We start from the raw sequence: 17034 nt of genomic DNA, 5'->3' as shown, positions 1-17034 counted from the left end.
ACGGCATGCAGGGCTGTGTGTGCAGCCAAGGGATGCGCCTGAATGTGGTGACGTAGGGACGAGGACTGTTATGGTGCGTTCAAGGCAACCCATAACTCGTGTTTTTCCGACCTGCGAAGTCGTACCAGTTCGATCTGGTACGAGTTCACGGGTCGGAAGTTACGAGTGGCCGTTATAGTGCACTTTCACAGGTAAAACAGGTCGGAAAAACACGAGTGGGTTGCCTGGAACGTGTGGCAAGGTGAAGAGGGCCCGGGTGGGGATTGAACCCACACCTCCCGGGTAAGAGTCATGCGCGCTTGCCACTTACTTCTGCTTTAAGCTTGACTTTTGCCAGTCTACATAAAGAAAAACTGATTCATATTCCCTATACTCATAAGCAGTCATGTCAAACTGAATAGTTGCGAAAATAGTACAATTTAAGAAAGTTTGATTGTTGTTCAGAATCACATACTGAAGAAGCCAGACAAACACATTATGTTGAGCATGGGCCCAAAATCTCTATTTTCTATAGTGTGCAAAATCTACTGCGTAAGTAACAGTATCTACTAGTATCACTACAAGTGTCTATGGCATATGCAATACCTTCTGCTAACAACACAACACCACTCTGCAGGGAGATTTTATCTGTGGGATGATGTGTACAATACATGTATGTTTTGTTTACCTGGACAGCAATGTAACCACAACTTCCTTGAAAAGCATATGTCCGCTGATCAAATGTACTGTAGTGACCACTGCCATAAATAATGCAAGTCTCTGGACATTTTTCCTCTGTGCATGCCCACTTTCCGCTCTTGCAGGTACTAGATGCATCAGAAATGGTAAAATGTAATGCTTTACATACAGCATTAAAAAACAAGATAACATTTGTTTACCATACTATATTATACTTCTAGTAAAAAAGGTCATACCAGTTGTTGCACTGGTTACGGATTTCTTTTCCTGGGGCATACAGGTGGCCATTATGCTGACATGGACAGTCATTTTCTTTCACACATGAACCTTTGCCATCATCAAGTAGGCCAGCAGGACACAGACAGCCAGATTCACACTCTGTGGAGTCCTGGATAGATCAAAAGATCACAAGGATTAGAAAAGAGCAAACACAATGACATTCTTACAAATATAATGAAAAGAAACTGTCTGAAAACTATGATAGACACTTGCCATTACCAATACTACTGCAACTTCAGTGTAACATACTGTCCACAATTACATTCAGAAAATGAATATTAGATCTTTAATATGAGACAGGGATGCAAACTTAAACACAGCTAAATCAGCTCACACATTCATCTTGGTCCAGATTTAAACAAGTCCGTGCACACTGCACTCCAAGGTCTACTGGGCCCGCAGTGGAGCAATTGAAGAACACCTTTGGAGATGGGCATGCTTTAAACCAAAAGAGACAGTGATTTAATATACACATCAACTAAATGCTTCAGTTGCGTAAAAGAAATAATTAGATAAATAGAACAAAACATACTTGATGAACGGGTTCTCCATGAACGACAATGAAGCACTCCATTAGTACAAACACTAGAAGAAGATATAAGATGCAACACAAAAGATACTTAAGTACCAGACATTTAGTTTCTGAAACTCTTTGTTGCAAACTTTACAGTTGCACTAAATCTGCTCAAATCTGGAGTGACTGATTTCACCTAATTGAAAACATCTAACTCACCAGTGCTCGTCTTTGATGCTGATGGACTTTCCTGGCTTGATGTACTTTTCGTTATGGTAGCATGGACACTTTGCCATGGGGACACACATGCCTTTGTCATTGAGGTAGAGACCCTCAGAGCAGGAGCAGCCGTCCACAGGCAGGAAATCAGTAGTACAGCTCAGCTGCTTAGAGCTGAGTGATCTGCAGGTCAACTGGCATCTCTGATGCTTGTAAGAGAAGGTCTGAGATGCTGGGCACCTTGTTGAGTATTTATCTGTTTTGTGTATAATGTGAGGATGGTCATTTAATAGTTTATGGCCCACTAATTAAAGCAATAACATTGGTTAAATAGTCACGTCATTTTACCAGAGGAGAATGAAATAAAAATCTTACCGCACACTTTCTCTCTCCAGTTTGTCAAGAACACTCCTTTTGATGCACAAGCCCGTGCATAGGAGGACAGGACAGCACACAGACAGGCCTCACTCTTCTCACAGTTACAGCTGGCATACGTACATCGCTGCAGAACCACAGAACTGTTTTAAACAACTACAGTCTCATCAAAATTTAATTTAATCACAGACAAATGGAGTGATTTTGCTGTACCTTGAAGTACATCTCAGGATCCACTTGTGAGTGACATTGTGCAAAGGTAGAATTTGGCTTTAGTAGCAAGGTGCACCAGTGTTTGGCGTACTGCTCTGTAAAGGAAGAAACAGTCAACCTCTTATTTTTCATGTCCTTGGTTGTGTTAGATTGTGTGCAATTGTTTTCAGTTTAACATATTTGAAGACTATAAAAATGTGTTTAAAGCAGAGAACCAGTCTAAAAAAACTTGTTTGACTAGTGGAACAAAAGCAGTCACTGCTATTTTACCATTGTCCACACTGAGGGAACAGGGGTCTTCAAGTCTTTCTCCTCTGTCTTCACACATGATTTTAGATTTCCATGAATTTGCAAAAGTTGCTGCTGTTCCCTCCACGATCCCCTGAGGTGTTTTCATGTCATCATGCAGGACCATGTTGTAATTCCCGCATAAACCTGAAGAAACCAAATATTTTAGACATTTATACAAATGCATATACAGTAACTCTGATGATTCATGGATTCATCAATTCATTTTCATTTTTAAGGTAAATTGAGATTATTTCATATATTTTCTGTATATTGTTTCATAGAGAAATTGTGTTAAAAAAAACAAGCTTTGAGTGTTTCATGTGTTAGGCTAAGTATTTTTATTTTATTTTATTGTGGCTTTTTCTGTTTGTTTGCACTCATTTGTTGTATTGTATATAGCAAAATTAAAGGATAATTACTGTTTTTTACAATCTGGACCTTACTTCTAGCATAAAATACGATCATTTACTCACCCAGAAATTTGGTGTCATTACAAATCGTTCCGACGAAATTAGATCCAGCCGAGAGCGGCGTATATCCATATAATGCGAGAACACGGGGCACGCAATGCAGCCTCTAAATAACACATTATCCACCGCGGCCCGCGAAACTCGTTCATTTCACCAATATTTTGTTATGATAGGCTAGTGCTAGTCCCCTCTGAGTCCGGGCTGACATGTTATCAACATCCAGCGTCTGTAAATTGACCTACTAACCTCTAACCTGGATGATGTCATCTCCGACGACCGCGGTGCAGCGCGGCTTGTTGCTACCGCTAATGCTATGGTTTGTTTCTGTGTGTTTCTGATTTGTCAGAACAAAATGAGCAACTGGACGAAGTTCAGCTTCCACAGGCTTCCTCTCCACAACCTGGACTCACTAAAGCTCTGGCTAGTTGAGCTAAAAATGGACCTGAATGCCGAAGCGGAATGATTATTATCAGAATGAGCCGGGCAGTGGTCAGAGATGACATCATCCAGGTCAGAGGTTAATAGGTCAACCTACAGACCACGTGTAGCAGGACGCAGTCTTTGGTCCCGTGACGTCACTCGGGAGGCAGCCCCAGTCAACTGCGGTGGGTGAATGCCGCATAATGGGGGGGTGTAGAGCAAGGGGGTGGATCTGACTACACGCAGGCGTAGCTCACAGTCGGCCATATGAGGACGGGCAACTTACTCTGACTCTGGCTGCAGTTACAGTGCAGTAGATAGGTGATCCAGTCATCTTCACTAAAAAAAACGATTCATAACTCTGTGAAAAATAAATCAGTATGAAGCTATTACTTTAACTATTTGGATAATGTCACTATAATGTTACTTTTACAAAAAAAATACATTATTAAAATTATCCGTGATTCTAAAAATGCTGCATCATAACTGCATAGACGTTAATAAAAATCAAACCGTTTTGAAATCGGACAAAAACTGAGTAAATTCTGGTCATTATAGCAGAACATGCACCATAGGGAGAGAGTTGCCCGTCCCAAGATGGCCGCCGTACTGGCTACGCTTTGTCATTGGGAAACAGCTGCGGGTGAGTCATCTAGTCTTCTCTATGGTGTAGAGCAGTGGTTCTCAACCTTTTGTACATCAAGGACCCCTAAATTGACACAAATTAGACCCCCATTGGACCAAATTTAGAAGTAAACACCAGAAATACACAAATATTTGTTCTGAGACTGAAGAACATTACTTTTTTATACTTTTAAATTAGGGCCAATGGTGTGAATTTTTGGAAATATTATAGAGAAATTTCTGGAAAAAAGTGGTCCAATTTCTCCAAAAACATTTAAACATTTCTAGGAAGAAGTGGTAAAAATTCTCAAAAAAAAAGTAAAAAAAAAAAATTTCTTTAAAAAAAAGTGGTAAAATATCTCGTAAAAAATGTGTAAAAACTTCCAGAAAAAAGTGGTAAAATAAAAATAAATGAATAAAAAAAAAACTTCCAGAAAAAAGTGGTACATTTTCAAGAAATAAATTGGGGACCCCCTTCAGATCTCTCAAGGACCCCTAGGGGTCCCCGGACCCCACGTTGAGAACCACTGGTGTGTGTAGGTAGAGTACCCTGTTCTCTTGCTTGCCGGAGGCCAGGCCACGTCATTTCCTGACGTCCGTCACTTCCGCCCCTCTGGTAGCAGGTAGGCTGTCGGCTGCGGCTACACTTGTCTCCCCGTTGTCCCATCCAGTGCTAATTTGTTTGGGTGTTGCTGCTGGCTGCACGCTGCTCATGCTGCTCACTGCTTCTACCGCTCCGTGCGCCGCTCGCTGCCGGTAAGTGAGCTTTCTTCTCACTTGTCTTCCTCTTTGGCGTTGCACATGTGGCGACCTGTGTGGTTTGTTTACAGGTCGCTAGTGTACAGCGCCGACCTTCCCCTCCACGCCGTGTTGGCCGGACTGCCTGACCGGTATGTTGTACAATGACAGTAGCTCCCTCCTCCAGCCACTTGTAGCTTCTTACATTTGTGTTTGTTTATTATTGTAGGGTAAAGATGTCCATGTAGCGGCTCGGCGCCGTCTAACCACTGCTAAACCACTGCTGCTTTGCCTTGCTGGAGCTACCGTGTCTCTCCGGAGCTCCTTGAGTTCAGACACCGCTTGCTGCTGATTGACTGCTTGCTTCCTACTGCTTTGCTTGAGCTCCCATCGCCGCCACGGCCGACTCGGCTCGTGTTTGCCCTGCCTGGCTTTGACTGTTTGGCTTGCTGGGTGTCTCTGGTTCTGCCCGTTGCTGCCTGGGCGTACCTGCAGCTCGGCAACGCTGTCGCTTGTTATTCAGCCACGTCTTAAAAGTGTGTGTGTGTACAGTGTGGGAACTTGCTTTATTGTTGTTCTTTGTTATCTTGTTTGTTAGTTGTATGTTTATTATTTTTCTTTCCTTTTTGTTATTAGTTATTTTGTTTTCCCCTAATCTGTTTCTCTGATCTCCCCCTTTTCAGGTGCTGAGCCTACGGTGGTGGAGTGGTGTCCGGTGGTGGTGCCCTTCCCTTTTTGTGGCATGTCTACACTGGTTTGAGTTTGCACTTTATTCTTATTTTCGCTGCACGTGTGGTGTCCCAGGTATCCCCTTTTGTTGACCCACCCACACCACTAGGCCTCAGCCCTGATTGGTCCCCCTTTAATTTCCCCCAGTGAATGATTTCTTTTAATTTAGATTTTTAATGAAACCATTGTCAAAATAAAATCATATTTTTGTACCTTCGAACTGCTGTCTCTGCCTCACTTTGTGGCGAACCTGAGTGCCTTCTCCTTCCGAGTTGGTTCACTTAAATTTCCCAGGGTGGCGTTGTCTGGCAACTTTCAATTAATACCTTTCTAAAACATTACATTAACCAAAAATCACCTCCTCGCCACACACGGATGTTGATAACATGACACCACGGGCTCGGAGGGGAATAGCACTAGTTTATCATAATAAAATATTGGTGAAATGAACGAGTTTCGCGGCGGTCCGGCGGATAATGTGTTATAGAGCAGCGTTTCTCAAACTTTTTTCAGTCACGGCACCTTTCAAAAGTGCATACAATCTCACGGCACCCCTGTGTAAAATATAATTCAAAATGACACTGCATAGCCTAAATGTAAATGTCCTGTTTATTTAGATGGGACAGTATTATTTAACAGAGCATAATACAAACTGTAAATGCAGGGTGCACAGGTGCCTCTGTAGCCTACATATGCACACACACACACACACACACACGCACACAATAATCCGCAATGTGAGAGGAAGAGAGAAGGTCTACATGCGCTCAGCGTGCAGGCACGTGCTCAAATGAATATCCACCGGCGTCTCCGCTCCGTTCTGACTCCGTTGCGAACAATCAGAGAATTTCCACAGTGTGCACTGCAGAGTGTTTTTATACATCAAAAGCACCGGAGTCGGAACAGAGCGGGCACAGATCCACTGGATAGAGGAGGGGGTGTGTCTCACCATCATTTAAGATGGTTTATTGACAAACTCCACAAATTCCACTGCACTGTTCCAGATGAAATAAGCAAAAGTTGCCGCAGGGACGTGTGCCTGGTACGACGCATTTTTTTCCACAGCGTCCGGTGTCCAGTAGGTGCTCTGAGCACCTGTGACCAACAGCCGTGTCCACCGGACGCGCTTTTGGAGCAGTCGCTCTCCCTCTCTCAGAACGCTGCCGTCACCAGGTTACAAAACGAGCCGTCACTTCCGAGCCGCTTGACAAGCGCGGCGCTGTTCCAAAAGTTGAACATATTTAAACTCTGAGCGCTCCGAGAGCCGCGACAAAAAAAAGGAAGCGCCGAAAGCTTTTTTTCTGCCGAGGGCGCTGAGCGGTGTGAGCGCTGAACTCCATAGAATCTGAATGGAAAGTAGTCGCCCAGAGCGCTAAAAGGGCGTCCGGTGGACACGGCCCCTTTGCATAGGCTATATGTAAAAAGAATGTATATGAAATGTCAGAAGAGGTATTTTTTTCACGGCACCCCTGACGCAGTCAGACGGCACCACAGTGTGCCGCGGCACCCACTTTGAGAATAAGGTCCAGATTGTAAAAAAAACGTTAATTATCCTTTAACTTCCAAATACAAATTAATTACTTACACTACACATTTAGTACAATAATCTAAGGGTATTATATATACTGACATATTTTTGATTATGACAACACTACATGTTACCACACATTTAAAACTCACCACGTGTCTTTGCCTTGTAGCTCTGGTCCAGCCTGACATAAACTTGCATAAGAGGCACCTGCTGGATCTGAATTTGCAACCCGAAAGTGGTCTGGAGCAGTATGTGAAAGGATGAAGCGTGGAATATGTTGATGTCACCTTTAAATCAAGAAACGATTTTGTATGAAACATTGCAACAAGAAACAGTAAGATCATTTGCCAGTGTCATCACAAAAAAGACAGAAGACAATAAAATGTGTCTTATTGTCTGACTCACCTGAGTGGTAGGGCAAAGTGATGGTCTGCATATTCTGCTTTACTGTGCCATCTGCACCGAATGTTAATACCTAAATAGAAACAGAACAGATCATTTGAGGGTTACAGATGTCATTGTGAAATAATAAATGGCCACAGTTGTTTTAACTTGCAGTCTTGAACTCACATTGTTTTTGTCATTGTTTATCAGGATTTTGAGGGTTCTCAGACAAGTGTCAAACTCTTGGTTTGCACATGGCACCAGCTGGGCCAAGATTGTAAACTTTGGACTTGCAGCATCCTGCAAAAAACAGTAGAAGTGCGAAAGAACAACTTGTATCAATCAGCAGCAAATCTTTTTTAGCTCTAGTTTCGTGGCGTGGCGCAGGGTGGCGCAGCCAGCGCCGTGCAAGTTTAGACCAGCGCAGCCTGGCGCACGGTCAGTTTGGCAGATTGGTAGACTGAGGTGCGCCGAGATGGATGTGGCGGTGCAGCAGGGGGAGGCGTCACAGATTCAGCTTGGCGCAGTGGAAGTTTCATGCCATAAAGCCGCACAGAGGGTGCGCCAAAAGCCCGTCAGCTCCAACCTGGTCTACTCTCGGCGCAAGGCGAAGTGCAGTGGTAGATTGGTTCACCGGCGCACAGTGCTCACATGTCACCAAGACCTCACAGGCAGGTTTCCACAGTTCCAGGCATATTTAAATGCAATAATCACAACAAACACTATTTACTGCATTTACAGTATATCTATATAGATTGTCTCGTCACATCTGACGTCAGATCAAAGGCTGTTGGCGCGCGTAATAGAAACTCGACCTGAATTAACACAGCAGGGACGAACTGAGACTAAAAAGCAGCAGCGGATGTCCCAAGAGCAGGATTGTGAGGTTGGATGACTGCATGTTGCTGCCGCGTTGAGACTACACAGTGTGCCGTTGTGATGATCCGCTTTATTTATTTATTTATTTATTTACTTATTAATTTATTAGCAGGCGAGCGACCGCGTCGTCACGCAGCGTGACAAAAAACAAACAAACTATCATCTCCCTTAGCCAACCACAACAGCCTCGGTATCAGATGGTGAGCATATAGCCTATACTCAGCATCTCTCATCACAGAAAATAAATAAATAAAAAAGAGATGGAAATACAGGGAGAGAGAGAGAGAGAGAGAGAGAGACGCTCGGGAATGCGTCCTTTAAGCTGAGATGCTCCTGATTTCATCCCTATTACGCATGATGTTTGTTTATGTTGTGATTAGTGTAGACCTCTCATCTTTCTTACACAGGGTTTCAATATGGGTTACTAAATGTGAGTTTCTTTATTCGTTTATTAGTTGTTGTTGTTTTTATACACTGGGCAGCGGTTCTCAGTGTATCAGATCAAACCTGATTAAGGATATTAGTAAACTCCTTATTCGATCACTCTGAGCTCGGACCTCCCGGACCAAAACACCTGTTTCCTCCTGGGAGAGGTTCGGCCTCTGGCGTCACTGTCTCCTTTGTCCATGTCGAAGTATAAAATGACAAAATTGCAGTGCGCATCACCCGCGGCGCAGTTAAAGGTGAGGAGAGGAGCTCATTTGATTGGTGAAGATCTGAATTGGCTGTGTTAATCCCACTTCAAGCCTTCTCTCCTCCTCGTTTCCCACTCACGCCTTCTCTCCTCCCTCTTTCTCACTTGCGCGGGTAGGAGGGACGGGAGGAGTGCCTGCACCGGTCTACGCCAGACTGCGCCGTGCACGAAACTTGCAAAGTCCAGGCGGACACACCCCGTTGGCGCGGCATAACTGCTGCGCCTAGACTGCGCCTGGCCTACAAAACTAGAGCCCACTGATTATATTTTTCCTGTGATTGAATTGTGCAAAACAATAACCCACTCACCTTGCTTTCCACCTTGGCGAGAGTGTAGTAACAGTCTCCATGGAAGGTGTAGGTTTTCCCATCAAAAGTAGTTACATGTGAGCCCTCTTCGACTGCACATGTAGCAGGTGTTTTCAAGTTCTTACAATCCCATTTCCCCTTCAAACATGTGCTGAAACAGGCCAAATCATTTCAGATTAACAAATTAAAGGAAAGCACCTAAAAATAATATTTAAGCAATATCACACGAGAGGGAGTGCTGTTGTACTGTATATCAGCACGGCTGTGATTCGGTCGTAGGCACGAGGCCGCAGGCCGAGTGCCGCAGATAATCACACCGTGCTGATATACAGTACAACAGCACGACCTCGAGTGTGATATTGCTTTTATACAACAGTGCTACGAGCGCATTTTTAGAACAGTAATAAACTAGAGATTATGATTTGTTTGTTTATTTAATCATTTCTTTGGCTCCGCCAACAGAAATAGTTCCGCAACTGGAAGGGAGACAAGGCTGTTGCCAGGCAACACATAAACATTTCATACTAGCTTGCTACGAGCTACAAGCTTCTCCACCGAGCTGCTTCCAGTGCTGGTTCTGGTTCTGAGCCCGTGTCTGATCAGCACCGCAGCAACAGGACCAGCGTGAAGACACAGAGACGTTATCGATACCGTATTACAGTTGTTTATCATCTATGTAATCAATATAAACACAGTTGAAGCTAAGTAGCTGAGCTACGTGGCTAACAACAGCTAATGCTAATATCAAAACACATCACCGTCAAAACGTAGTTGCCCCCGCGGCGATTTTTTTTCCAGCCGGGTTTAGTAGAGATTTATCGCCAATTAGACGGACCAGGTCAGGTCCAGGTTTTAATGTTCAGGTCCGTTTATAACTGTAGCAGCAGCAGCAGCAGCAGAGAGATGGGGCAGCTCCTGTATGGGGAGCGTGGCTCTGACTTAGCTCCTGTCCAGCTGAACAGCGGAGTGATTATGTCTGTGAAAAGTCCCAGTGCTGTTATACTGTATATCAGCACTATGGAATGTCTCGTTGTCCAATCAAATTGCTCGGTTGGGACCGGTCGGAACTAACTGTTGTATAAATTTGCTTTATAGCATGAAACATTTGACTTACCATTCCATTTGGTCCTGTCGGTAAACCTCGCCAGAGTTATAGATTTTGTCTTTGAAGCACTGACATTCAGACTGAGGGATGCACCCTCTCTTGGAAATGTCGTCCAACACGGTACCTGTAGGAGACAGTTACATGAAGGGTTAACAGAAAACTCTTAACAATGCATTATGTAGAAAGAAACGTGGTTTCAAATGGGAAGATCACTCACCAGGTGGACAGAAGCAGCCATCCATTTTGTGGAGCTCACACAGTGAACTTGTGTCCTGATGTGTGCAAGTATCAATGCAAGGGGAACCACTCTCTTCAAAAACCATGTTGTATGGGCACTGTTTAGCTGTGAAGATAAGGTACACAGGTGAAAATGACTTGGCAGGATGTGACTCATTTGATTTTCTTTCCATTTTGTTTACTTATTTAACTTCCTTGTATCCAGATTTATTTAAAAAAAGATTAATGTCATAGGACTTACTGATACAAACATATCTGGCCTTTCCCTATGCTGTTAGTCATTAAAGGTGTCAAAGGAAAGATAAAGTCTATTAATAACACAATAACTGTTATTCAGTAAAATGAGTTGTGTTTTAGTGGGCCTGATTACGGTATTTCTATACTCCCATCATCTACACCTGTGTAAAATTGAAAGGTGATGATTAAATAAAAAAAGATCATGAAATGTTACCACAGAACTGTGGTGTCCTCCAGTTGGGGGGCTGTCCTCCTGCATGTGAACACTGGCGAGAGAACTCAGACAGTGTGCTGCAGACACAGGAGTCATTTGAAGTGCTGTTGCAGCCACACATGTCCTGCACACATGTCTGGATGTAGAGTTCAGGCTTGATCAGTTTGGCGCAGGAGCTCCAGGACTGTGAGAGCAACATCTCCTCACACTTTGTTTGCTATATGGGGAAAAGAGTTGGGTTTAAAGTTTAAAATGCAAGACATTTCTATGTATCACTTATTTCTTTTAGTTGGATTATAATAAACCTACAAACTCCTTGCATGAGTCCTGCACACTCCTAGCCTCACGAGAGTCCTCTTCTTCTTCATAGGGGTCCTCACAGTCATCATTAGGACGGTGCACTTTGTGTTTAGAGCCAAACTCAGTTGGGCTTATTTGGCGACCTGCGTGTAATAATATTCATAGTATCACATACAAAAGATACAGTGCATTACTGATGATATGAGTGTATACATGAAGTGAATAATCAAATGTACCATTGTGAATGAACTCATTGAGGACTTGAACACCATTAAAGTCTCCACAAAGCCCACAAGTTCGATTGGCATAGTCTTGATCCAGTTCGACCTACAACAACACAGCAAATAGCTCTAACAGTCTTTCAAACTTAACTTCATGACACTAAAAATATTGAAACACAGGCAAGGCACTGTTGAATTGTAATTATATTATCACCCCATAAATGAACATGAAGAGAATAGTGTGATTTAATTTATACTCTCATAGTTTGTTAGCAAATCATAGCAAATGCACTGTTTGTCAAGAATAAATGGTTAAAGAAAAGGAAATGATGGATTGTGTTTGGGATTAATATATTCCCTGAAGACTTTGGAAATATACGTATCTGTGTCCCTGGGGATCAGTCTGTTCAACAGAAACAGAAGACAGACTTGGTCCAATCATCATAAATATGTGTTAACCATATGTGGCAAGGTGAAGAGGGCCCGGGCAGGGATTAAACCCACACCTCCCGGGTAAGAGCCATGCGCCGTTGCCAGTCACCCAAAGGGACATCCCTTTGGCCAAGTAGCCAGGACACATGATCAATTGGAGGCATAGTGACAGGAACCTCAACTGTCACACGTACAAGATGCCTAAAGGAGAGCTGTGTGGACAGATTTCTGCCAGGTGTCCAACACCATTAAAGCTCTAATAGTCAATAATCAGTTTTTAGTAGACCAAGAGTTTAAAGATAAAATCCTTCATCGAAGTTTTTACCATGAGTGCATCAGCGAGGTTCCACATGACAGTGAGGCCAACTTTGGACTGGAGCTTGATGTAAACAGCACTGTTTTCAACTTGTACGCCTGCGTTGTGGTATGGCAGTTTGACCCTGCAAAACAAGGAAGGAGTGTTTGTTTCTTTATCACTGCCAAGCACACATCAGAAGAGAGAAATAAAACTAACAGGCCATTTACTTACAGCTCTCCATTCACACGGACAAAATCCTTGTTGAGCTGGAATGAGTAGTCGTTGATGGTGACCAGCACATAACTGACTGTAGGGTTTCCATCTTTCTCTTTCCTCTTCAAGTGCACAGAAAACTCCCGGTAGGTTTCATGGCAGTCAGAGGCCAGGTTGTATTCACATGTACCAGGGAACTGGTACACATCGCCATCGAAGGTCTTGAAGTGCCCTCTGCCCCATGTGCTGCAGATGCTGCTAACATGGTTGCGAACTGAAAAAGATATAAAAGTATAGAAAAATGTTTGAGTATATAAAACAATATATGTATAAGTTGAGCACAAACAATAAATTCATAGTCCTGAAGGCATCTTACCCATTCTGGCTTGAACATCAGTAGCAATGTCAACAGACAATGCAAGGAAACACAGCCACACACATCTCCACCCCATCGTTGCCAATGTGGGCTTGCTGTCACCAAAGAGGTAATGGTCACACGGGCCCGAGTGGCCCATTTATATTCAGATTGCACAACTTTTGCTACCACCCATTTTACTCATATCTCTATTACTAAGACAAATATGTGCTGAAAGAAGATGCCAGATTATATTTACATCACCCGTATCTTCCAATTAAACAAATATGCTTGTACTCCAACCCTGAACCTCTACTCCATGAGCAGCAATAAAAAGGTTTCCTAAAAGTGTACCCCTCTATTCAAGAGGTGTTCTTTGTCAATATATCTGGATAACATTTTCAACATTTTCAGTTATAGTGTGACACATTTCATTCTAATGTAACTTTTGGAGTAAGTAATAAAAAAAGTTAGTAATTATTAATGATGAATAATTATTAAGTTAAAAATTGTTATCCATGATGTATTCATACGAAAATTGTGTTTTGCTGTTATACTATTTATTTAGTATAATTTAGATATGACATCATTGCTTTTTTCCTATTTGCATCGCAGCGTTTCTTTTTATTTGCAGCGTTTTTTTTTTTTTTTTTCTTGCAGTGGCATTTCTTTTTATTTGCAGTGATGACGGGTCTCGGCCACCATATCACACTTGTGAGATGAGTGTGACAAGATAAATAGTCTTATGTCAATTTGAACTACATACTGAACAGTCCTGTCTCTCAGTAATTTGGGGAATCGTCTGCCCTCCCTGAATCAACACATTTTGGAGAGATAAACTTCCTCATCATACTGCTGTCCAACTGTGGGACTGATCCATGTACTTTCATCTGAGTTGCTAATTGGAAATATGAGAATAAATATCAGTAACCCTTCCTTTTACAGTCAGGAAATTACCTGGTAATAAGATGTATTTACTAAGTCATAACAGGTAATTACATGCAATTACCTTGCAATTACTTAGTACTTACCAGGTAATTACCCAGTATTGAATATTTTTACTGACTACTACCAGGCATTTACCCAATAATTACCTGGTAGATACGCATTAATTGTATATTGTAGATTTTAAACCCAGTAGTAAAAATATTTACCTGATATTTATCTGGTAAATACCAACAAGTTACTTGGTATTTACCCAATAATTGCCTGGTAGATATCCTGCAATTGCATATTGTAGATGACAATAAACCCACTGAATGTGTCTATATGTGACTTTGTTAGGGTGATAATAACTTAGATATTTACCTGGTAATTACCATTTATTTACCTGGAAGTTATCTGATCTTTACCTGGTAACTACCAACTAGTTACCTAGTATTTACTAGAAATATACAGAAAACTACAAGGTATTTATCCAGGAATTATAGATTGCGTATTACCAATCAACCTGTGTAGTGACAGTGAGGGTAGTAATGACTCTGATATTTACCCAGTAATTACCTGATAACTTGCCACTATTTACTAAGTAATTACTTTCTAATTACCCAGTAGTTACAATTTACCAATAGCCCCCATGTATTTATGCAGATATTAACTGGTATTTTACCCAGTAATTAGAAATGTGTACCACGTACATTCCAAAACATTTATTAACATTATCCTACATTATTGGACAAACTGATTAATCCAGGTGTGTCTGACCATTGTGACTCCTCAGACACACCTGGATTAATCAGTGTGTCCAATAATGTAAGACAGGAAATGAAGGACCTGCCTTAAAGCAGAAGTAAGTGATTTGTGTTAATATAAGTCTTAAATAGTTATATCTTCCGACAGCAATCACTTACATAGAGTGTTTGGACCGAAACACGGGTCTGTCAGTCACTCTGCTCTGCTCTGAGCCGAGGAGAAAACATCCTACAGTTTTTATCCAATGAGGAGAGAGAATGGCATGCAGGGCTGTGTGTGCAGCCAAGGGACGCCGTGAATGTGGCGACGTAGGGACGAGGACTGTTATGGTGCGTTCAAGGAAACTCGTAACTCGTGTTTTTCCGACCTGTGAAGTCATACCAGTTCAATCTGGTACGAGTTCACGGGCCGGAAGTTACGAGTGGCCGTTATAGTGCACTTTCACAGGCAGGGGTGGACTGGGACAAAAATTTGGCCCTGGACTTTTTGGTCCAGACCGGCCCACTATCTGCGCGCGGATATTTTTACACATGATGAGTCTGCATGCAATCAGAACTTTGGCTAGTTGGCTAAAGTATGGAAAAACAATGATCTGAAAAATGGACAAACACTAATTTTATCTTAGAAAGACAGTACAGCTCAACATAATATAGACAATGAAGCATGACAAGACATACTTGTTATTTGTGTACTGCAGGAGTAATATGCAGAATGATGTTTTACTGTGACAGTAGTTAATCTGTGTTTCATTACTTTCAACTGTATAATTTTAAACTGTTGATAGGACAATAAACCATAAACACTGACTGAAAAAAATATGGAAAGCATACATAATTGTTAAGTTGTTAGCTCAATGTCCTTCATGACCAAATTTGAGTGAGGGCACTTTAATAAAAGCAACTAATCAATTAATCAGGATAGTATATGAATATAGTTATTGTTTTCCAATACTTTAGATAACTAGATTTAGCTTTAACACACCACACCATCAGAGTTATTAGCTATAGCTATTTATTATGTCAAGTAAAGTTCATAGCAACCGTTCTGGACCATTTACAGTAGGCTATTTTAATGAATGTTTATCCACACCATTCTGGAAAGCATACCTGCTTAAAGCAGAAGTAAGTGATATATTTGTGTTAATATAAGTCTTAAATAGTTATATCTTCCGACAGCAATCACTTACATAGAGTGTTTGGTCTGAAACACGGGTCTGTCAGTCACTCTGCTCTGCTCTGAGCCGAGGAGAAAACATTTATCGTATCCTACAGTTTTTATCCAATGAGGAGAGAGAACGGCATGCAGGGCTGTGTGTGCAGCCAAGGAACGCCGTGAATGTGGCGACGTAGGGACGAGGACTGTTATGGTGCGTTCAAGGCAGCCCGTAACTCGTGTTTTTTCCAACCTGTGAAGTCGTACCAGTTCGATCTGGTACGAGTTACGAGTGGCCGTTATAGTGACTTTCACCGGTAAAACAGGTCGGAAAAACACGAGTGGGTTGTTGAAGCTGTAATTTATGGTTTCAAAAGCCTACCTGGAACGCAGCATTAGCCAAAACGACCTGATCACTTACTTCTGCTTTAACACGGTTATCACTACCTCCTTCACATGGTGGAGAGTCTTCCTCAACACTTATTTTTTCAGCCTCCTGCACCATAAGGGCACTGGTAATGGGAGCTTCACTCCCTTCAGACTCACGTGAAGGACCTGCTGCTGAAGCTGCAGCATGGTGCTTCTAGCCCTGGCCAGGCCAGGCGGCCCCTGATCTGCGTAATTGTTTTACTTTTAGCAGTCTGTGCTGCTAGAGCTTTTCTTTTTCTGTACTTTCCTCCATTTTTCCGCGCCGCCTTTGCGTTTTTTTTAACTTTTCTTTTCCGTTTTCGTGCGCTGGTGTGTTGTTTTTTTCTCTCTCTCACTCTCTCTCTCATCATGACTCCTCATCATTAAAAGTGATTGGACGAGGGGGGGTCTAGAACATGCGTGGGTGGGACTCCTGGGCCTCTGTAGCCTCTCATAGGGCCATTGGGCCAGGTAGACAAGCCACTAGGCCAATCGTCACCTCTCTGCTGTGTCTGCAGCTGAGCACTGTGGGCCGAGCCGATGCATGTCTCTCTCCCTCTCCCTCTCCAATAGGCGAGGCGAGGCATGGCGAAAAAAAAGTTCAATAAATAAATAAAAAACGGCCGCCTATCGGCCCATTAGTGACCGGCCCACCGGGAAAACTCCCGGTACTCCCTATGGCCAATCCGCCCCTGTTCACAGGTAAAACAGGTCGGAAAAACACGAGTGGGTTGCCTGAAACGCTACAAAGTCGTAAGTTGTGACTTGAAGCTGTAATTTACGGTTTCAAAAGCCTACCTGGAACGCAGCATTAGCCAAAACGA

At 42.6% G+C, this 17034-nt stretch overlaps 1 protein-coding gene across 1 annotated transcript in view; it reads right to left on the bottom strand.

The window, feature by feature from the left end:
- The window catches only part of LOC310987315 (mucin-2-like), a gene marked incomplete at both ends in the record, with an annotated part of 31566 nt that extends 18583 nt beyond the window's left edge, over positions 1-12983 (bottom strand). The window contains 20 exons of the mRNA XM_083973512.1: positions 668-806; positions 915-1066; positions 1292-1395; positions 1490-1542; positions 1691-1946; positions 2066-2192; positions 2279-2373; positions 2549-2713; positions 7231-7368; positions 7487-7556; positions 7652-7765; positions 9347-9497; positions 10461-10575; positions 10669-10794; positions 11140-11356; positions 11449-11582; positions 11676-11766; positions 12418-12532; positions 12622-12877; positions 12980-12983. Of these exons, the coding sequence (XP_083829638.1) occupies positions 668-806; positions 915-1066; positions 1292-1395; positions 1490-1542; positions 1691-1946; positions 2066-2192; positions 2279-2373; positions 2549-2713; positions 7231-7368; positions 7487-7556; positions 7652-7765; positions 9347-9497; positions 10461-10575; positions 10669-10794; positions 11140-11356; positions 11449-11582; positions 11676-11766; positions 12418-12532; positions 12622-12877; positions 12980-12983 (2622 nt within the window). The remainder of the gene's footprint in view (positions 1-667; positions 807-914; positions 1067-1291; positions 1396-1489; positions 1543-1690; positions 1947-2065; positions 2193-2278; positions 2374-2548; positions 2714-7230; positions 7369-7486; positions 7557-7651; positions 7766-9346; positions 9498-10460; positions 10576-10668; positions 10795-11139; positions 11357-11448; positions 11583-11675; positions 11767-12417; positions 12533-12621; positions 12878-12979) is intronic.
- Positions 12984-17034: the final 4051 nt, after the last annotated feature.

This window comes from Trachurus trachurus, assembly GCF_905171665.1.
Source record: "Trachurus trachurus genome assembly, chromosome: 6".
Taxonomy (NCBI): Eukaryota; Metazoa; Chordata; class Actinopteri; order Carangiformes; family Carangidae; genus Trachurus; species Trachurus trachurus.
The sequence above is the reverse complement of the archived record's forward strand: the minus strand, read 5'-3'. Positions and strand labels throughout refer to the sequence as shown.